General features: G+C 42.5%; 1 protein-coding gene across 1 annotated transcript in view; it reads left to right on the forward strand.

Moving 5' to 3' along the window:
- Positions 1 to 23,544, forward strand: part of ATP9A (ATPase phospholipid transporting 9A (putative)) — a 125,527-nt gene that overhangs the window by 80,642 nt on the left and 21,341 nt on the right. Inside the window, exons 16-23 of the mRNA XM_077253214.1 lie at positions 4,322 to 4,414; positions 8,023 to 8,106; positions 8,649 to 8,819; positions 9,765 to 9,863; positions 9,949 to 10,038; positions 12,053 to 12,197; positions 12,649 to 12,713; positions 15,186 to 15,341. Coding sequence (XP_077109329.1) covers positions 4,322 to 4,414; positions 8,023 to 8,106; positions 8,649 to 8,819; positions 9,765 to 9,863; positions 9,949 to 10,038; positions 12,053 to 12,197; positions 12,649 to 12,713; positions 15,186 to 15,341 — 903 coding nt within the window. The remainder of the gene's footprint in view (positions 1 to 4,321; positions 4,415 to 8,022; positions 8,107 to 8,648; positions 8,820 to 9,764; positions 9,864 to 9,948; positions 10,039 to 12,052; positions 12,198 to 12,648; positions 12,714 to 15,185; positions 15,342 to 23,544) is intronic.

A 23,544-nucleotide genomic window follows, 5' to 3' on the forward strand; every position in this document is an offset into this window, starting at 1 on the left:
AAAGTCGCTACATGCATGTCGCCACGCGCAACTCAACACACACAACTTGACACACGAAACTCGCCCTAAAACACACACAAGTCTGGTATTATCCTTCAAAAATAAAAATCTGATTAATAAGCTGAAAAACTACAAGAGCAACAAATGTACCATATAGGAATCCGGCAGCTGTCAGTCACATGACCAGTCTATTATGTGTATGTGTGAGCTAATATATACTGCCAGGGGGTGGGCTTACTGTTGGCTGGAGATTTATCAGGCTGCCAATTTAGCTTACAAATACTGAGGTAAAAATACTGACCAAATAACGTGTGAACGAGGTCTAATACAGGAGGAGATGACATACAGATATATACTATATACAGGAGGAGATGACACACAGGTATATACTATTTACAGGGGAGATGACACACCGGTATATACTATATACAGGAGGAGATGACACACAGATATATACTATATACAGGAGAGATGACACACAGGTATATACTATATAGAGGAGGAGATGACATACAGGTACATACTACATACAGCAGGAGATGACATACAGGTATATACTATATACAGGAGGAGATGACACACAGGTATATACTATATACAGGAGCAGATTACCTACAGGTATATAGTATATACAGGAGGAGATGACATACAGGTATATGCTATGTATAGGAGGAGATGACATACAGGTATATACTATATACAGGAGGAGATGACACACAGATATATACTATATATAGGTGAGATGACACACAGGTATATACTATATACAGGAGGAGATTACATACAGGTATATACTATATATAGGAGGAGATGACATACAGGTATATACTATATACAGGGGAGATGACACACAGCAGGTATATACTATATACAGGGGAGATGACATACAGGTATATACTATATACAGAAGATGACATACAGGTGTATACTATATATAAGGGAGATGACAAACATGTATATACTGAGGTGAAAATGAGAGGTGTGAGGTGAAAATGAAAAGGTGTGAGTGCAAAATGAGAGGAGTGAGGGAAAATAGTGGAGTGATCGGAAAATGACAGATGTGAGGTCGAAATGACAAGTGTTAGGGGGGAATGAGAGGAGTGAGGGGGAAAATAAGAGGAGTGAGGGGGAAAATGAGAGGTGTGAGGGAGAAAATGAGAGATGTGAGGGGGTAAATGAAAGATGTGATGGGGAAAATGAGAGGCGTGATGGGAAAATAAGAGAAGTGAGGTGCTATAACTAACCACAGATATTTACTATGCCCAGGCAACGCCGGGCTCCTCAGCTAGCTTAGATTTACAATCTCCATGCTTTTCTCATGGTCAACTTTATGTGGCCTGTTCAAGAGTTGGAACAGCCAAAAATCTGTTTGTCTTTGCAGCTGAAGGAAAAACTAAGAATGTCGTTTATCAAAAGGCTCTCGAATAAGTAGTAGAAGATTACTTCACATTACTTGGCCAATTTAGTTAAATCTGTGTGGAATATCTCTGGTGTTGAAATATATGTTGTAAAATGCTTCTATTAGCTTAGTTTTTGCCTTTTAATAATTACATTTCTATCTATTTGTTTTGTGTTTTTTTTGTGCAGAATAAATTTTTGTTAACACATTCTATTTTGCTAACAGCAGTTATTACCCCGGGCGAAGCCGGGTAGTACAGCTAGTTTCTTATATAAATGTGCAGAAAGATGATGACGTCACGCTCTGGCTTCTGGGGTGCAGATAATATCTTCGGCTGTCCGATACAATCGTGGCTGGACCTGCTGTGGCTGACATGTCCTGGATGCACAGTGATTGCCAACCACTCCTGTCATCCACTGTAAACATGAGAAAGTTCTAACCTGCCCTTGAACTTCGGCTTAGGAAGCGACTCACATGAGGGTTTGCTGACATGCTATTTATGTTGGAGCGGCTAGTAAGGCTTTCTACGGCGGCATTATTGTGCAGGAAGCCGGGCTCTGCACCATTTCCTACATACATGTCATTAGACACCTTCAATAATAACAGCTCCAACCTCAGCTCCTCTTATCACTGGTGTGGTAGTCGGCGCAGACGCAATCACATTCCGGCCCCTTCTGTGTCACTCCTCAGGAATTGTCCTTTATTAAGAATAATAGGTGTCAGGGCTGCTTTGTTGCTGTGTATTCACTCATTCATTACATCACAAGTGTGCTGGAGAACATACCCTTGCCCCCCACCCAAAAGAAAACCTTGCTTCCCACCTTTTCTTTTTTTTTTGCAAAGGCTGTTCTGCCTTTGTAAGTGTCACAGTACTGGAACCAGCAAGCTCAGGATGAACAGAGTCATAGATTCCTGTTAGACTGCTGCAGTGGATATAATTCAGGAAAAACACATATTAAGTTCTTCCTGCAAATGGTCATTATGGTACAATCACGGCAGCTGACATCCTGCCGCAATGGCCGGGATAACAGTTGCTCCTCTTTAAAGAGGACCTGTCACTTGCTCCAAATTTAGAGATAAATACCTTGTAAAATCCCCTGAACTTCCCTGATTTTGACACTCTCTTCTTTTTCCCATGGTGTTACTATATATATATATATATATATATATATATATATATATATATATATATATATATATATATATATATATATATATATAATGATATAATGAAAAACTCTTTGTTTCTCCAGCGATCAGTCCAATGGTAGAGTAAAATATACCTTTTATTTATCCATTAAAAAGTTCCAGATTTCTTCAGTTACAATATTGCATACATTCAATCCCTTATGGTCCATGAGGGATTGAATGTATGCAATATTGCAACTGAAGAAATCAGGAACTTTTTAATGGATAAATAAAAGGTATATTTTACTCTACCATTGGACTGATCGCTGGAGAAACAAAAAGTTTTTTCTTTACATGTGTGGATTTGTCCCAATCCGTTTTCCGTGCTAACTGTAACCACAGGTTGGATGTATTCCCGTTTCTTCAAAGCGGTAAGGTGGCTTTGCCAAAAACTCTATATATATATATATATATATATATATATATATATATATATATATATATATATATATATATATATATATATATATATATATATATATATATATATATTATATAATGACTTGCGAAAGTATTCGGCCCCCCGGAACTTTTCAACCTTTTCCCACATATCATGCCTCAAACATAAAGATACCAAATGTAAATTTTTGGAGAAGAATCAACAACAAGTGGAACACAATTGTGAAGTTGAACGAAATTTATTGGTTATTTTAAATTTTTATGGAAATTCAAAAACTGAAAAGTGGGGCGTGCAATATTATTTGGCCCCTTTAACTTAATACTTTGCTGCGCCACCTTTTGCTGTGATTACAGCTGCAAGTCGCTTGGGGTATGTCTCTATCCGTTTTGTACATCGGGAGACTGAAATTCTTGCCCATTCTTCCTTGGCAAACAACTCGAGCTCAGTGAGGTTTGATGGAGATCTTTTGTGAACAGCAGTATTCAGCTCTTTCCACAGATTCTCGATTGGATTGAGGTTTGGACTTTGACTTGGCCATTCTAACACCTGGATACGTTTATTTGTGAACCATTCCATTGTAGATTTTGCTTTATGTTTGGGACCATTGTCTTGATGGAAGACAAATCTCCGTCCCGGCTCAGGTCTTTTGCAGACTCCAACAGGTTTTCTTCAAGAATGGTCCTGTATTTGGCTCCATCCATCTTCCCATCAATTTTAACCGTCTTCTCTGTCCCTGCTGAAGAAAAGCAGGCCCAAACCATGATGCTGCCACCACCATGTTTGACAGTGGGGATGGTGTGTTCAGGGTGATGAGCTGTGTTGCCTTTACGCCAAGCATATCGTTTGGCATTGTTGCCAAAAAGTTCGATTTTGGTTTCATCTCACCAGAGCACCTTCTTCCACATGTTTGGTGTGTCTCCCAGGTGGCTTGTTGCAAACTTTAAACGACACTTTTTATGGATATCTTTGAGAAATGGCTTTCTTCTTGCCACTCTTCCATAAAGGCCAGATTTGTGCAGTGAACGACTGATTGTTGCCCAGGGGGTTGAATACTTTCGCAAGGCACTGTGTATGTGCGTGTATGTATGTATGTATGATATATATATAAATGATGTGTCATGTGACGAATATCCGAAGTAAAGCTGCATCTGTGACTGTAGAGTCTATTGAAGGATCTACAGGATGTGATCTATAACCGGTGTTCTGTATGAGGGGATCCATTATACCCATCATGTAACACAGAAAATATTTTAGTAGATGAAGTTTGTACATGGTAACGATTAAATTTTGTATTGCACTTAGTAAATCTCAATTCTTTAACCCTTCTCGTGCAGGAGGATGCCACCGGAGAGATAACATTCTGCATGAAGGGAGCCGATGTGGTGATGGCTGGGATTGTGCAGTATAATGACTGGCTGGAGGAGGAGGTATGTGTCCTGCTGAAGCCGATTCTTGTGTCACTTGTAGCAGCTAAGTGTTACTGCTGCTCCCCCTGAGGACATGTTTGTTTTTCTAAATCCGTCATATTGTTCCAGAGATGTGGTCTGTACCAAGGAAGATCCTCTGGGGCGTGTCTTCATAATTACATGTCTGTATATAATTTCTAATGTGGGGGCGTGTCTCTGCATAATTTTCCTGTGAGCCACACACCCTTGTAAACACCATAAAAAGTAGCCCTAAATTTACAGACCCATATCTCTGGAATCGTATGGCGGATTAAAAGAAAACAAAAAAATTAATATTGAGTAGCAGCAGGAATAAAATAAGAGCAAAGACTGTCCACTTCTGACCTGTTTAACTATTGCACGCTGTAGAATTCTATACATTTCTAATCTACAGCCCCGCTGTTTCAATACTGCCCAAAATGTCTGCTAGCTGTCAACTAATGAAAACCTTTACATTGACACCAAGGGGCTAAAAACTTGCTCTAATAATGTTGAATTTACACAGGTGACGGGCCTATTATAATAAAAAATTTTAATAAATGTCAAACGTTATTGGACATTGTCATGCCATGTTTCGACCCCTCTCCGATGTGATTTTGATGACCTACATTAACCACATCAAGACCAGACCATTTACCCGTGTAATTGACCAGAGGTTTTTCATACATGCGTTTTAAAAAGCTAAAGACATTTTTTTCCGCTCAGATACTCAAGTAAGTTTTGGGGGTTTTTTTATCGTGATACATGAGGTGTAATTTTTATGTCTGTGTCTTATTGTTTCTCTTTTTTTTTTTTTTTTTTTGCGGATATTGAGCGTTATCATGGAAAAAAGGGAAATAAGTGTCTGTTAGTAATGTTAAAAACAGGGCCATTAAAATACATTTAACATTTTTTTTCTCCATTTTTTTTAACAAATATTATTACATATTGACCACAGGGTTTTTTTATGCGGGTGGAAGTAATAACCATGATTTGGATTGACAGTGGCATTTTTTTTTACCTAACTTTTTTTATATTTTATGTATTTTACACATTGTGTCCTCTATAAGTTCATATGAGACCCTTGGGAGGCATTAAATATTAAAATATTTTTATGTTCATCTTATTTCCCTTGTAACTGGGGCTGGTATATTAGCCCCAGTTGCAGGGGAAATTTAACCTCCTGACTGCACAGCAGAGCTGCCAGGGTCTCCTATGATCCAGCAGTTCCTGTCCCCACCTTATACACAGCGAGCTCATGACGGCTATGTATGGAGGTGTAAGCGACGCCAGAGCTTCCTATTACTGTGTATACAGCGCTTCTTTAAACCTCTGTATACAGCCATAGAGAAGGCAAAGATGGTAGTAAACCGTCTGTATCTCCTCTGCGTTGACTCTCTCTGTGTAAAGTGGTGCTGGGTGGTAGCTGTGGGCGAGATACTCGTCTCTAAAACCCTGACACGTTACATGAAGGTGGGAGTCCAGGCTGGATGTGTGTGCTTCGTCCATGGTGGCGCTACTCCCTTGCAGGCCACATGTAACCGTTGACTTTGGTTGGCCAGGGCCATGTTTTACAGCTCAATGAGGAAGACCACCAATCAAAAATATTTTTTTTACTGAACGATAATTTGCCAGGATTACATACAGGAGATAGTGGGTACAGAGCTTAATGAATGTTAGCTCAATACTACAGTCCAGTTAGTAAGAGTCCTACTCTCAGCCCACGGTTCAACATCTTCTTTCCCTTTTAGGGAACTGTGTGGTCAATATGGCCGGTACTTATCTCCTCTGTTTCTGACGCTCTGGAACATGGGGCACTCTCTCTTTGTCTCACGTATTATGCTCCATCTTGGCCTGTTACCTCTCTGAATTGTAAACTCTGAGCCATACTTCTAGATGTCCTCTCCTGGGACCCACCTCCGATCACTATATCTTTCAGTTGCTTCTCCCCTTCCTTCTGTAAGGATCTCGCTATCCTCTATCACGGTCTTCTCTCATGAAAAAAATGCAACATTTTTCATGAATCCTTTTACAAAAAATGACTTTTAAAGGGCCACTGTCACCCCCTCCAGCCGTTATAAACTAAAAGAGCCACCTTGTGCAGCAGTAATGCTACAGTCTAACAAGGTGGCTCTTTTAGTTTTTGATTCAGTTATTCCCTAAATAAAGCATTTTAAAATTTGCCCTAAATACCTGTCCTTAGACCTGGAGGCGGTCCGAAGCCTCCTCGGTCAATCTCCCAACGGCCGTCACTCTTCTCTTCTGGGGATGTTGTCGCCGCCCCCTGAGCGCTGTTTCTGCTTAAATCCGGCGCCTGCGCTGTGCGTGCCTGCCTGGGACAGGCGCAGTCTTCATTGTCCTTCATAGCTCAGATGCCGGGTGCCTGACTGCGCCTGTGCGGGCAGTGCGGCCACCCTGTTGCTGAATCCCCGCCCCGCACTGTGTTATTCATTATGCACAGTGTGGGGCTGGGGTTCCTGGGCATGCGCACTGCGCTGTTCAGACGCTCCCCCGGTCCCACGCCTTCCAGCGTTGCCGTAATATACAGGTTTCCTTGCCAGCGTCTGGAATGAAGCAGCCGCAAATAACAACGCTGGAAGGCGGGGGAGCTGGGGGAGCGTCGGAGCTGGGGGAGAGTCTGAACAGCGCAGTGCGCATGCCCAGGAATACCAGCCCCGCACTGTGCATAATGAATAACACAGTGCGGGGCGGGGATTCAGCAACAGGGTGGCCGCACTGCCCGCACAGGCGCAGTCAGGCACCCTGGATCTGACCTATGACGGACAATGAAGACTGCGCCTGCCCCAGGCAGGCACGCACAGCGCAGGCGCCGGATTTAAGAAGAAACAGCGCGAAGGGGGCGGCGACAACATCCCCAGAAGAGAAGAATGACGGCCGTTGGGAGATTCACAGAGGAGGCTTCGGACCGCCTCCAGGTCTGCAGACAGGTAGTTAGGGCAAATTTTAAAACGCTTTATTGAGGGAATAACTGAATCAAAAACTAAAAGAGCCACCTTGTTAGACTGCAGCATTACTGCTGCACAAGGTGGCTCTTTTAGTTTATAACGGCTGGAGGGGGTGACAGTGGCCCTTTAAACAAAAACAGATATATTAAGTAAGAAAAAAAATATTGTCTCCAAAGTTGGACAAGATGTTGGGTGTTACATAGAAGCATAGATTTTCACACTTTTGTAAATGACACTGCCCAGGTCATGGTCATGTTATTTTGTGGAATAATTAAGATCTAGTTCAATGAGATTTTTTCCACCGGTGTATGATTAAGGAAATCCTGGACTGCTGTAAGATACTTATGTGGATTAGTGAAATCCTGGAGCTGGACCTTGAGGCCTGGATGTATCTGTAGATGCTGAAAAGCTCAGCTCTGCGAAACCATAGTTGACTTTTCTAGACTGTTTAGTGTCACATCTTGTGAATCCTGCAGCACGATCATGTGTGAAATATGTGATGAATTAATTCTGAGAAGATGGCAGACCCCAATAATCATTCTTTTATGTAGACATATAGAAATGTTCAGTAATTTAGGAAAATCACTGACATGGTCATGTGGGTCAATTCTTCTGGAAATTACTGTTTTGGCTTTTCTTTCCCAGTGTGGCAACATGGCAAGAGAAGGACTCCGGGTTCTGGTAGTGGCAAAGAAGTCTCTGACAGAGGAACAGTATCAGGATTTCGAGGTGGGACTCTTCGTACTGAAGCAACTTTGTTTTTTTTAATAAAAAAAAATATAAGCTGTTTTTCTCCATCATTTTTCCAGAAGAAACATAAATCTGCAAAAATTAGTGTAGCAAACATTGTCTCACAATAGGTGGCAACAGAGCCAGTTTTCTTTCTTCTGAAGGAGAGCTAATTTTCATACATTTTCCCATGTAGCATTGCCTGTAAGGGTATGTGCGGACAGAATTTTTTAAGGTGTTTGAAAACGATAAGTTTTCCAAGGGGAAATTGATTCAGAGAAAACTGCTTCTTTAGGATACATGCATACGGCGGCTTTTTCAGGGGGATTCCACCTGAAAAAGCACTTGAAAATGCTTAAAAAAGCCTTGGGCTCCCTAAATAAGCTGGATTTCTGCAATAGGAACCAGGACCTTCGAAGATAAGTTTTCTGGTGGAAAAGTTAATAAGACCATAAAAGCAAATATTCTCTGGTTCTGTAACAGATTAATTAATATAACCCTGGTCCTGTCAGTCTAATATATTTATGATGTGTTGTGACCAGGCTCGGTACGTACAAGCAAAGCTCAGCGTCCACGACCGCTCATTAAAAGTGGCTACTGTGATCGAGAGCTTGGAAATGGAAATGGAACTGCTCTGTCTGACCGGGGTTGAAGATCAACTGCAAGTCGATGTCCGACCCACCCTGGAAACTTTAAGAAATGCCGGCATGAAGGTACAAGGGGTGACAGCTGAAGTTTATTTGTTCACTTAAGCCCCCATACATATTAGACTAATTTTGGCTGAACCCACCACGATATTTACTGGTTTGGTTGACAGTTTAATGTGCGTGGGAGCCCCCGAAGAAATAATTTGCATATTTAATTTTTCCAGAGGAGCCTGCATGGCTTATAAGTCTCCTCAGCCTGACATGCCAGGCTTGACTTGTCACTCTCCACAAGGAGAAATGTTACCCCTTAGACCACAGTCCAGAGCTTCTCACTTAGCCAAATCAGATCTCATACTTTGCACTGATGAGGGGCAATATCCCAAAACACTGTGTCGGCAAATTGAGATTAAGGCTTTTATCCTAAGTCATATTGCAGGGCTCGTTAAAGAGTCAATATTAACTTTTAGGATCACTGCTTCCATTAGGTGGCGCTAGAGTTCTTGTAGTCGTCATCTCTGAAGAGACAATTTGCATATTTAATTTCCCAGAGAAGCCTGCTTGGCTTATAAGTCTCCTAACTCTGATATTCCTTCTCTTGTCACTCTCCACAAGGAGAAATGTTACCCCTTAGACCCCAGAACTGGGGAAATATAAGTAATTTACTTATCCTCCTTTTACTCCTCAGCGTCCCACCAAGTAAGGGTCGTCATACACATTAGAGCATGCCCTAATTTTGGCCGGCCCAGGCCATCCTCTAATTTGTACGGGAACCTCTTGACTCTGCTGGAATGAAGGGTCTGAATGCTGAATTTCGGAATTCCAGAATTCTCTGCACAGACTTATCTCTCTTCATTAAAAACACATACATACTTGGCCGAAATGAGCGTGTATGTGGGGGACAAGGTTGGGAGGGAGGTCTGTCGGCCAGACAAGTGTTCAGCAGACGGCTAAGAGGGGGGGACACGGGCTCCTTAAATCCCGCCACGTAATCATTTTCGTTTTTTCAAACAGGTTTGGATGCTTACTGGAGACAAGCTGGAGACAGCAACCTGCACTGCCAAAAATGCTCATCTAGTCACCAGAAACCAAGACATCCACATATTCCGGCCTGTGAGTAACCGGGAAAGACTAATGTTGAGTAGTGATCTCTGAGAGTAATGACAGTCCATATATTCAGCCGTGTTAATCTTTGCAGGTAACTAACCGCGGGGAAGCCCACCTAGAGCTGAACGCGTTCAGGAGGAAGCATGACTGTGCCCTGGTTATATCAGGGGACTCACTGGAGGTACCTACAAATGGGCCCACAGGGTCTGAGCAGAGACCACTCGCCGTACTATGGGTGTCCACCTTTATGTTTCTACATATAGGAAAATGGTGATTTAGCAATAATCCTGTTTGAAGGGCCGGACGGACATTATATCCTAGGCTGACCACAAATATGACAGGTGGTAAGGTGCAGAAAATGCCAGCCCATCCCATTCATCTAAATGGGGTTTTACTGTGTACTACAATTACGGAACTTTCTGCCGTGTGTGAACATGCTCTGAGGCCGAAGACTATTTCCAAAATAGATTTGGAAAAAAATTCTGCATTTGTTACATGTAGATTTCACTTTGTGCAAATAGTGATTTCCATGATGAAAATCGCCCAGATTTCCATTTTTTTTTTCCCTTTACAAGTGGATTTTTTTTTTTTTTTAAAGTAATTCTACCCTCACCCTAAATATTTTACTAGTAATCATGATAGCATGTTGTAAGGGGATGAGGCTGAGCTTTTCTTAAAGGGATTAACCTGTTACTGACCATGAAGAAAACATAAGCCATGCTCGGGAGCTGGTTCTCGCATCATACTTTCGTCAGACTGATCTCGTGAGTGCTGTCAATGCACCCGAAAAACAGGTGGCAGGAGCGGGTGCTATAACCCTTGTTAGTGTAACCTACAATTGTCAAATAGCAAAAGTAGAATTTACAGCATCGCCGTCGCTTTAATTTTTCTTTAATAAATCAATAGTACAAATTAAAAATAAGAAACTTTGTACTACATCTTATCAGAGAAATCTGTTTGTTTCCTTTCCTGAGTTGATTCCTTTCACCTGTATTCATTTTTTATAGGTGATGACAGTTGGTACTTATAAAGTTCTATGGAGAGTGTTTGTCTGCCTTTAGCTCCTCCCTCCTCCATAGAATTTTATGAGCACCAACTGTCATCTCCTATCTCAGTAATGGGGAAATCTGTATTTAACGAAGACGGAGTTTACCTGTGAATTGAGAATTGCAATAACGAAAGATCAGTCCAGGAGGATGAAGAAGTGGATTAGATATATTGCAAAGTTTTTCATTTTCACTAGCTCCTCCCCTTCCCCTCTCCATAGAATTTTAAAAGCACCAACTGTCGTCTCCTATCTTTTTGATGTACAAGTCTGTCTTCTCAGACTTTTCCAATGAACTGAGAGTGAAAGATAAATCTAAGAGGAGAAAGAAGTAGATTTCTTTGATAAGCTATATTACAAAGTTGCTTATCTTTGTGTGATATTAATATAGGAAATAAAAGTGAAACTTAGATACCCTTTAAAGGGGTTGTCCAGGGCTAAACTATTTTTTTTACCATGAGCCAAAAATGAACATGTAGTTGCTAACTAGTTCTATACTGGGCGCTGGCTCAGAGCGGTCACTGATTCAGCTGCTTACGGAACAGCTCTTCTTCTTCTGGGCTGCTCTGTTGATGAGATGTGACTTTATGCTAATTGACAGCTGGCTCCCCTCAGTTAGGCTGCAGGGAGCTGGCTATCCATCAGCACGACATCTGCAGTCACGCCCTGTGAAAAGAGCATAAGAGAAGCCCGTGCTCTGTCTATGGAAGTCACAATATCGCCAGTAGAAGCAGTCAGTGACCACTCTGCAGGCAGAGAGCTTCGCTGGGCAGAGCAGGCAGGTAGTTACAAACGACCTGCCTGTTAGTTCTTAGGCCCATAATAAACAATTTAATATAGTCCTGGATATCCCCTGTAAATTAAACTGCAGCAGTTTCATGGAGCTGTTTTTAATGGTTTTCGTCTTAAAAATTAAATAGAAAATGTATAAATATGACTTTGCTTCAACTATTGACAATCTGCATGGATCTTATTTTATCAGTATTCTTCCAAAACAATGAAATCTTGATTTTTCATAAAAAAATAATAAAATACACTGACCCCAGTTGAGGTGACACCATAAAACCTAGATCTGTCATTGAGCTCTTTTTGTACCCGTCTCCCATAACACAAACCTTTTATGGTGTTTTCTGGTTTGCTCATCAATCAGGTATGTCTGAAATATTACGAGTACGAATTCATGGAACTGGCCTGTCAGTGTCCGGCTGTCGTTTGCTGCCGCTGTGCCCCCACTCAGAAAGCGCAAATTGTGCGACTGCTTCAAGAACGGACAGGAAAACTCACCTGCGCTGTGGGTAGGTGCACGTCCTAGAATTGTGGCATCTGGTATCTCCCCTCGGTGCGCCGTTGGAGGCGTCGCAGTATCACATCCTACAATGACATCTTAGTTCTGCTTCTCTCTGAAAAATAAATTTGTGGTTTGTGTTCATAAATCAGCTGGGAGGAGCTCAGAAAAGACAGATAAGCGTTACAAACTCATATTCAGACTTGAGCAGCGAGCTGACTGACAGATTCTCAGTTAACTCATTCTGAGTTAGTAGACACAGAGGCTATAGAAAGCAAATGGTGCATTTTTTTGTTATTCTTTTTAAGAAAACCAATTGCAAAAATGATTTTTAGCCTCAATTGCATGCATATGAAGGGGCTGTCTGCAGTCACTTTTTGGTGACTGCAGACTTGTGAATCCTCACTGCGAGCTGGCGGTAATGTGACGTCATCCTCTTCTTTACTTGGTTTCTCTTCCAGGTGACGGTGGGAATGATGTCAGCATGATCCAGGAAGCAGATTGCGGGGTTGGAGTTGAGGGGAAGGTGAGAGGTCATTGTAAACTAACGCATGTAATGATTAATTACTTAAAGAAGCTTTCCTCCCATCAAAGATTTTATCTATCTATCTATCTATCTATCTATCTATCTATCTATCTATATATTACAATTGTCATATTATACGGCATTGCGTACTTACAATTGCTCATTTCGCCTTTCTACCCAGCTAATTCTTCTCTTTTCTTTGCTCTATGTAGAAAGAGGAAGTCTCTTTTCCTTGCATTTATCATCCCCCTCTTCAATTCCTGACCCAGCTGCTCCACTCCTCCCCCTGCCAGGGACTTTTGCAGTGACTCATGACTTAGGCAAGGAAAATTGACCTCCTGTTTCTACACAGAGCTTAGAAGGATTCGGCTCGTCAGTTTCTAATCATGTGGTGTCGTAGACCTAATGGAAAAGGGATGAATTAGCTGGGTAGAAAGGTAAAATGAGCAATTGTAAGTACACAGTGCTGTATAATATGATGCCTGCAATATATTAAAGGGGTTGTCCGCTACTTGGACAACCCCTTCTTTATCTAAATGTTTGGCCCTTTTAAAATAATACACCTATACTCGCCTCCCGTGTCGGCACCATTCAAGTGGTGTCGGCACTCGCGGTCCCAGGGCTCTTGTGCGGTGTTGTGACACATGAACCCGTCGCCCAATCAGTGGTGGCGTCACTGTCTCTGCCTTCGAACAAATTGAACATGAAGAAGAAGGGAGAGATCAGCCACAGCCCAGACTTCCTCTTCATGTTCAATTCGTACAAAGGCAGAGACGCCAGCGCTGATTGAGCATCAGGGTCACGTGTCGCAACAACCTCATGAGAGTCTCAGGACTGTGAGCGCCGACACCGCTGGAACGGCTCCGGCACAGGAGATGAGTATAGGCTTTATTATTTTATCCAGGCCAAACATTTAGATCAAGAAGGGGATTGTCCTAGTAGTCAACAACCCCTTTAAAAGGATAAACATTTTGATGGGAGTGCTGCTTTAAATTATGTTTTTATGTAAAATACTATTTTTAAATGTGATTTTTTTTTTTAACTCTTTTTTTTCCATGTAATTGTATAGACTAAAAATCCTGAAATCCTGCAGTTTTCACTCTCACCACGGTGCCTCGCAATAAGCTGACACAGTTCTCTTCAGCAAAAAGACTGCTTGAGCTCATACCCTTAGGATTCCACATACTGCGACTCTTACCTACCTTTATACCTGGCCTGGAAAACCCCTTTAAGTTGATTAGTAGTTTAAGTTGGAGCAAAGCTCAAAACTGTGTTAAATTTACTAAACTGCAGATTTTTTGCTGCCGCTGTGCACTGAAGGCTTCTCCTCAACCGTATGACGTTTACTGTGCAGTTCTCCTTCAGATGTCCCAACATGAGGAATCATTCTAAATATAAAGGGTGTAAAACATGGATTTCATTAAATCTGGGCGAACAGAGTTGTCTATCTGTCACACAGACAAGATGCTGAGCAGATGTTAGATGCTCCATCACAGCTGTGCCGGCATGGATTAGGAAGGACCTCTTAGCAACACCAACACAATGTCTGTCACTAGAAGAAGATCCAGCTCCAAAAACTTTTTTTTTTTATAGAGATGTCATATTCCTTTGTTGTGGGGTTACTACATGGACTCTGCACCATACGTGTAACGAGGGCAATACGTTCATTACCCTGCAATAACCTGTAATACCGAGGCGGGGAGCAATCAAAATGGGGTGACCCTTGTGTCTAAAAAGCCATCTGCTGCCCCACTACGGGAGAGATGCTACGTGTAAGGCCATGGTTATATTATGTCTTCAGTTCAGGCAGATCCCCCGATGGGGCCATTGATTTTTGCAAGGCAGACTTAGTCACTTTGTGCTCTGTCAGGGTTCCGTTTCGGATATGTCCACCTTCTTCAGGTGGACCAAAGTGCACACTTTTCTGACCTCTTCAAGAAAGTGGCCACAGCCGAAAGAGAGGCCAGACAGAGCAGAAAAACTCGCCGTCTGCCTGAATAAAGTCAGTGGCCCTCTCGGGGACTCAATAAGAACCCCATTTTTCAGAGCTTCAGACAAAAGCCCCAGCGGAACGACTGACGTGTGGCAAAAATGCAATATGGACATTGTCAGCATAATAGTCCTATAAATTACAGTGATCAGAAAAGTCTTTGCCCCTTTCCAGATGTCTCATATTCCTGCACATTAAGGGTAGAGGGTGCCGAAACTTCCACTACAGAATGTTCCTTTGCCGATTTTGCTGATACCCTGGGTGTAATACTCAGTTATGGGTTTCTTTCCACTTTTCAGTTGGAGTTGATCTCCGATAACAGCAGTCCTCCAGCCTGGAGGAGCATTCACTACACAGCCTAGATGGCAGATTGGCCTTCTGTGTAACCCGTGGTCACAGCGCAGCTATATCTATGGTTTGTCGCATGGTTTCTCTCGGGCAGAAAACAGACTGTATGTAACACACTCTGCCTCGGCTTTCAGGAGGGAAAACAAGCTTCACTTGCGGCAGATTTCTCCGTCACACAGTTTAAACACCTCGGCCGCCTCCTAATGGTTCATGGACGGAACAGCTACAAAAGGTCTGCGGGTCTCAGCCAGTTTGTCATCCACCGGAGTCTCTGTATCAGCACCATGCAGGTATGGCACCAAGATGTAACCCCTGAATAAGCGCTAAACAGTTAATGGATGCTGATTATTGTGTATTCTCAGTGATTGTACCAGCAGAATAGTGAGTGCAGCTCTGGAGTATAATATAGGATGTAACTCAGGATCAGTACAGGATATGTAATGTAATGTATGGACACAGTGACTGCACCAGCAGAATAGTGAGTGCAGCTCTGGAGTATAATATAGGATGTAACTCAGGATCAGTACAGGATAAGTAATGTAATGTATGTACACAGTGACTGCACCAGCAGAATAGTGAGTGCAGCTCTGGAGTATAACACAGGATGTCACTCAGGATCAGTACAGGATAAGTAATGTACTATACGTACACAGTGACTCCACCAGCAGAATAGTGAGTGCAGCTCTGGAGTATAATATAGGATGTAACTCAGGATCAGTACAGGATAAGTAATGTAATGTATGTACACAGTGACTGCACCAGCAGAATAGTGAGTGCAGCTCTGGAGTATAACACAGGATGTCACTCAGGATCAGTACAGGATAAGTAATGTACTATACGTACACAGTGACTCCACCAGCAGAATAGTGAGTGCAGCTCTGGAGTATAATATAGGATGTAACTCAGGATCAGTACAGGATAAGTAATGTAATGTATGTACACAGTGACTCCACCAGCAGAATAGTGAGTGCAGCTCTGCGGTATAATACAGGATGTAACTCAGGATTAGTACAGGATAAGTAATGTAATGCATGTACACAGTGACTCCACCAGCAGAATAGTGAGTGCAGCTCTGCGGTATAATACAGGATGTAACTCAGGATCAGTACAGGTTAAGTAATGTAATGTATGTACACAGTGACTCCACCAGGAGAATAGTGAGTGCAGCTCTGGAGTATAATACAGGATGTGGTTCGTGTATCAACTGTTGATCAAAGAAAAACTACAGCTATTAATGTAAATCTTGTCTCTGCCAGACTGACCAATTTATCATTAATCACTGATTACATTTTGTATACAATGACGACAATATGTTTTTAAAAAAGGTAATTGGCACCGGTTTGTTGCTGGGAGGTAGCGGAGGTCCTCCACAAATAGCCGGTTTGTAAACAGAAGGAAACGGTACAATTGAGGTGGTGACAGAGGACGTGGTGCGATGACTAATACGGTTTAATAGAAGGAAATTCTTGTTTAAAACAATGTTCTGCTAAATAAACAAACAGGCGCTGATCTGGATGTGAGCGCATTACAATCCGTGCATTTCTTACACCGGGATCGCCTCCACGTACCCCGCGCTGAATGCCGTCTGTTATTTCTGCTCTGTGACCTTGCGGCTCCTCCGATAGTGATCGTGTTCAGGGAACATGTTTCTGGGTGTTGTGTATTGTTTCTCTCTCTATACACATACACTGCCTAAGGCTACTTTCACACTAGCGTTTTTTTTCCTCCGTCGCAATGCGTCGTTTTGGAGTAAAAACGCATCCTGCAAAAGTGCTTGCAGGATGCGTTTTTTCGCCATAGACTTACATTAGCGACGCAGTGCGATGCATTGCCACTGTGTCGTGTCACATCGGTCCGTCGCCAGCAAAAAACGTTGCTTGTAACGTTTTTTGCAGCTTCGAGACCGTCTTTTCCGACTGCGCATGCGCGGCCGGAACTCCGCCCCCGCCTCCCCGCACCTCACAGTGGGGCAGCGGATGCGTTGTAATAATGCATCCGCTGCCCCCGTTGTGCAAAACAATCACACTGTCCGTCGGCACGTCGGGCCGACGCCAGTGTGAAAGTAGCCTAAGAAAAGCATTAAAGCCCCTTAGACTTCTTAATGTACTGTTGTGAACAACGCTGAACTACTGTTGAGTTTTCTAGACTTTCTGTTAGTTGTCAATTTTCCCCATTCTTATCACTGTGACTCTTAGAGACACAAACGCATCCCTGGGCCCATGTAAAGAAGTCTCAAGCATTGTACTTTGGGGACAAATAGGCACAGATACGGCAGTACTGTTATTGAACAAGATGGGGAGAGGGTGATGGTAGCTTTTACCTGTGAGGATTGTATAAGGAAACAACACTTGTAAGAGCCTGATGTGTGTAGCTGTATCCCTGTGGCTGGAGGAGACTTTCGTCCAGATAAAGTTGGCAAAACAGAGATTATCACGGTGTGTGGCTGCTATCATTGAAAGGGTGAGATTCGGAGAGTACAAGCAAGATTTTTATTTAACCAATGTATTTTTCTGCATTTCTCAAGGTAAATAGCAAAGTGTTATGTTTTTTTTTTACCTTGTGAAAGGCGCCCAAACGCGTTGGTGTGAATAAGGAACCTTGCTTGTACTCTTCAGATCTGATCTTTCCATAACCTTGAACCTTGTCCTTCACATATTCAGAGAAGCATTGAGTATCTGTCAGAGGTCATTGTTTTGCACTTCTCTTTTAGACTGTAGTGGGTTGTGTTCAATGATTTTCTTGTATGTCCTTACTATTATTACTTTTCACCATCCCAAGTCTTGCAATGCCTGATGCAGATACTAACCCCAGCATGATCTTCAGACCATAAAACATCACGGAAAAAAGGCAACCTTATTCCCAACACCAAGACATGACATTAATGCAGTGCAGGATGCAGGAGGCCTCCATGATAAAGCCAGAGGCAGCACATCCTTTTGCCAAAAGAGCAGTTATGATGTAAAAGCTAAATTTTAGTCTGGCTCAATTCATTTTCAATTGTGCCACATTATAACAGGATCCCTGGGAAAACCAGTGCCAACACTGCTGGAATGGCATAGGCATCTGTAGGGGAATATATAACAGCAGGAGGGTTAGATTTAATCGACAAAGGGACAAACTGGATTTACCAGTATTGCAGGAATTTAGAGCCATAGGGTTCTGGAAGAGTACTGAGAGGTGTCAATCATGACACCTCCGTCTAGTGAGCCAAGCTTTAAAGTGTGGGCAGATGGTGATTATAACCAAGCTGGATATTTCCTGTACTTTAATTTTATGTACTGTATGGAGGGGGTGGCTAGAGACGCAGAATATGTGAGATGCAAGCCCCTGGCCTCTAAATTAGCCCACTGTCCATTCACAAACTGCAATTTTTAAATAGTCCAATTCAGGCCGTCTTGGAAATATGAGCTCCAGGACCAGGCGTATAAAAGATGGGTGACAAAATGTGGGGATCAGTGGCTGCTGATTGTGACCCATAATTCATTTCTCCTTCCCTCAAGGAAACAGAAGATAACTGTAGATGGAAACATTTAGGTATTTCCGTTATTTCTTCCTTTTTACTTTTATAACTGTTTTGCATATTTGTGTGTCGTTTTATTTTTACCTTGCTATATCTTTTATTGTAAGCACTGTATATTTTAATATTAAAGCTTAAAATATTTAATTTTGATCTTTCTATGCTCTAAAAAATCAATAGCATTTCAGAGAGTATGCGACTTCTTTTTTTGGGGGTAGGGGATTGTCTGACAGTAACATATTTCAGAGACTCCTTGCCCCGTGTGTTTGATGAGTGGTGGCAGCGTGTTGCGTGTCCGGGGTGTGTAGTTTCTGTTGAGGGTGTGATTTATCCTCACTCTAGAACAGACATTGAGTCCTGGATTGACTCCTGGTTTTGACTTACAAATACTGAGGTAAAAAACTCACCAAATATCCAACGTGTGCACGTGGCTTTACCATCGTGATACATAATGAGGCAGATTTGTCAAACAGGGCTCTGGAATTGGTAATATGCCGGCGTCCTGAGATACAGAATATTAGAAAGTTGCTGCCCATATTGATCACCATTTAGACGTGGGCGCACGGTCGGTACGGTCACTTTCAGTGAGCAAAACCCTCTACAATAACCATTCTTTCGTCAGTCTTATCAACACAATCGGGTGCTGGACTCGGTAAGAGTGAATGCGGTCTGTACAACAATGCCGTGAAGTAGAGCACCAGCTACACGGATTGTTCATACACCTTACACTTTCACCCTATACTTCCTCTCCGGAGAGTGTAAAACAGTCCGCGGCCATTGTTCTGCTTCCTCATTCACACTGACCTCAGATAAACTCGGCCTGATCTGTAGAATGTGCCCTGCTGATAATGTATATATCACAGGCTCGGCCCATGGAGTATCCAGGGTCTCTAGGGGAGGGATCACCTTTGGAAAAACTATGAAAGCGGAGCACATTTTATAACATTTCCATAAAGTAACAAAACAAACTACCGTACTTCACATCCCCATCTTTACTGATATTTAATGCCCTATTTCTACAAATCCCCCAACTCCATAATGATGCATCCACACAAATTATCATTAAATATTATATTAAATACTTCTTTTTTACCTTGAGGTACTTTTTTTTGCACCTAACTTTTCAAGATGACATACGAAGTTCATGATTCTTGCGCAAAGTAAAAAAAATCCTTTTTTTTTTTAATTTAACCTTTTTTTGGAAAAAATTTTAGTGCAAAAAAATGTCAGACATTTCATAAAATGTCAAAGAAATATGCAAAAAAAATTCTTTTCTACCAAGAATCACTCCGGAAGGGGACTGGAGCACAAAAATGTGTAACTTTTCAAAAAAGTCACAAATGATGAATCAGGCGAAAACATTGTGAAAAGTTGAAACTCCATCCAAAGCCCCAAACCCTAACCCTAGCCCCAACCCTAACTGCAAAGAATGGAAAAAAAATAAAAAAATGTTTTATTATTTTTACCTAACTAAAGGAGGGTTTGATTTACTGTTTTTTTGTTATTTCGATCACTGTGATAGGGTCTATCACAGTGATCAAAATGAACCAATAGGAAAAATCTATTGTTGCCGAGTACCGGCCGGCAGATCTCGGCGCGTGCACTGCACATGCACCCACCATTTTCTTACAGGAAGAAGACGCTGATGGCCAGGGGACAGAGCCGGATGGTCCAGGAATACCGGAGCTACCCGGGGGAACTCGGGGGAACCCATTTCTCTCTCCTCTGGTATGCTAGATCATATCAGAGGAGAGAGAAATGAATCAGAAATCTGACTTTTTTTTTTTTGTGATTGCCGTTATTCATCGACCCATATCATGTTCTCCGGGGTCTCAGCTACCCAAAGATTTTCCGACACTGCGGGGCGCTATAACCCTATTTCTCAGCGCCGTTAAAAAGCATACCCTTAACTGCTGCCTTTAAAAGGCATCTCGGCAGTCATTAAGGGGTTAAAGGACAAATACAGTAAAAAGTAAAAGAAAGTTTTCAAAAAAATATGAACGAAATTTAAAAAGCCACAAAAGTTCAAATCACCCCACTAAAAATAAAACCATAAAAAATGCACATTTGGTATTGCTGCATTCAGAAACGCCCGATCTATCAAAATATGAAATAAATTAGTCCGATCAGTAAACGGCGCAACAAGAAAAAAATCAAAATGCCAGAATTACATGTTTTTTGGTCTCCTCAACATTGCAATAAAATGCAACAAAAGGGGATCAAAACATCGTATCTACCCCAAAATGGTAGCAGTGAAAATGTCAGCTCAGGGCACAAAAAAAAAGTTCTCACATGGCACTAGATGCTGAAAATTGACAGCGTTTTAGTCTCGGAAAATGGCGACACAAGCAAAATGGGTTTTTGTTGTTTTTTTTAACTTTACAAATATACAATTTTATTTTTACCATCTAAATAAAAATAAACTATACATGTTTGGTATCTGCGTAATGCTACTGACCTGGAGAATCATAATGCCTGGTTAATTTTATTGTATTGTGAACATGGTAAAAAAAAAACAATTGTGAAATTGCTATTTTTTTGCAATTTCAATGCACTTGGAATTGTTTTCCTTCCTTCTGACGCATCACATGATAAAATAAATGGTCTCAGTCAAAAGTACAACTCGTCCCGCAAAAAACAAGCCCTCATACGGCTATGTAGATGGTAAAATAAAAAAGTTATGGCTCTTGAAAGAAGGGAAGATCAAAACAAAGGGGGGCGTGGCCTAGCAGGAGATGTGAGCGGACGTGTGCCGGACCTCTCCTAATGCCTGACAGGTGATCCTGCACTATTAGCGGCGCCGCCGAACGCCGAGTACCTGTGGAAGGAGCTTCTGAGTCCCCGAGGAGCGGAGGGAGCCGGCCGCGCTGTGGGGGAAATCAGCAAAATGACGCGCAGACGGCAGAAAGAGCCCGGGATGGCGGGCAGCACGCGCTCACAAGATGGCGCCGACAGCGCTGCAGAAGAGGCGGCAAAGGCAGATGCTGCCTATCAGAGAAGACTGGAGGTGATCGCCCGGCTGGAGCAGTTTGCCAGGGCGGAACACTCAGAGCGGCTTGTACAAGAAACTGGTGGAAAGGTAACAGGAGAAGAGAGAGACTCGGGGGAGCGGAGGGATGTGAGATCCGGGGCACAGGCAGAGGAGATAGTGAGTGGATCCCCCATAACAAATAGTATGGTAACAGACATGAGGTCTGATCCTTTCAATGCAGTAGCTGAGCAGACCCAGGATAATGCTGCACAAATGGGGTCTGTGAGTGGTGATGGGGCCGGGGAGCCGACCCTGAAAGACATATTTTCTGCAGTGTTGTTTTGCAAGTCCACTTTAACAACCCTAACTGTCCAGGTAGACGATCTGAAGGGGGAAGTGGCCTCTTTTCGTTCAGCTATGCACAAAATGGAGGGGAGAGTGGAAATTCTGGAGGAACGTGTGGGAGGTGCAGAAGATCAGATAACTGAAATGGCAAAAAGAGAGAAAAAATATATCCAGTGCATTGCGGAGTTAGAGTTTAAAACTGATGATTTGGAGAATCGTTCGCGCAGGAACAATTTGAGAATTATTGGCGTGCCTGAAAAGGCAGAAGGAAATTACCCCACTGACTTTATTGAGACATGGCTGAAAACTAAGGTTGGAGGGGACAGTCTCACAAAACTTTTTGCGGTTGAAAGAGCCCACCGGGTGCCGACCAGACCTCTGCCCCCTGGCTCCGCCCCACGGACCTTTCTAGCCAAAATCCTAAATTACAGAGACCGGGATATTCTGCTAAGAAAAGCCAGGAATATTGAGGAACTAACTATTGACGGCAACCGAATATCTATATACCCTGACTATTCCACAGTTGTACAGAAGCTCAGGATGAAGTTCGGAGAGGCTAAAAGACGCTTACGTGAACTGGGTCTGGCCTACTCTATGCTGTATCCAGCTAAACTACGTGTGGTGGCCATGGAAAAGGTCCACTTTTTTCAAAATCCTGAGGAGGTGTCTCATTGGCTGGATTTAAATGCGAAACGTATTGGAGCAGAAAAGACCCGTTGAGGAGGATCAGATGTGGACTTCTGGCTATTGCGATGGTTTTGGGGGAGGAGAAGAAAGTTGAATTGTTGGTTGATTCTGAAATATTACTAGAGGAACCTGATGTCTGGTTCCTGTGTGTTAAAGTTGTGTTCGGCGGCGCTACTGTTTCTATATTCTGTTTATATAGGGCGGGGGGAGGAACGACAGTAGGAGAGTGTTAACCTATTGGAGGTTGGTGTCGGCTTTTGAGCCACTGTTGAGACTGCGACAGCACGTTCCCCTTTCTCATACAGAGAGGGAGAAGGAGATTATAAGTTGATTGTTATAAAGTTCTGGGGAGGGAAGTTATTGAGGGAAGGGTAAGGGCAAGGTTTACTTTGTAATGATGAAGGTTGGGGGGGGAATTCTGGGTAGGGGGACCAGTTAAGAGGGACATGGGAGACCAATGGAGGGAAGAGGGGAAATTTTACTATTATGCAAAATGATGGGAGATAGGGTCAAAATTTTGAGCTGGAACGTTAGGGGTCTTTCGAATGATACAAGACGTAAGGCTATATTGCAATATATTTTGAAACAGAGACCCTCGCTGGTGTGCCTTCAAGAGACTCATTTAGTTAAAGAAAAAACCGGTATATTGAATAAGAGATGGGTGAGGAAGGCATACCATGCGACATTCTCGGCTTATGCTAGGGGAGTGTCAATCCTTGTGCATACAAGCGTACCATTCGAGGAGGTAGAGGTGGTAATAGATAATGATGGACAATATGTATTCCTTGTGTGTAGGGTGTTCGCTAGACTGATATGTGTCGTGTCAGTGTATATTCCTCTACCGTACTCGGGGAAAAAATTACAGGAAATCCTCAACATATCTGGTAGGTGGGGAGGAGTCCCATTGCTCATAATTGGAGATGTTAACAATATTATTGATGATCACTGGGATAGGGGGAAACATGCTATATTG

This window comes from Ranitomeya variabilis, chromosome 4 (genome assembly GCF_051348905.1).
Source record: "Ranitomeya variabilis isolate aRanVar5 chromosome 4, aRanVar5.hap1, whole genome shotgun sequence".
In the NCBI taxonomy this organism is placed as follows: Eukaryota; Metazoa; Chordata; class Amphibia; order Anura; family Dendrobatidae; genus Ranitomeya; species Ranitomeya variabilis.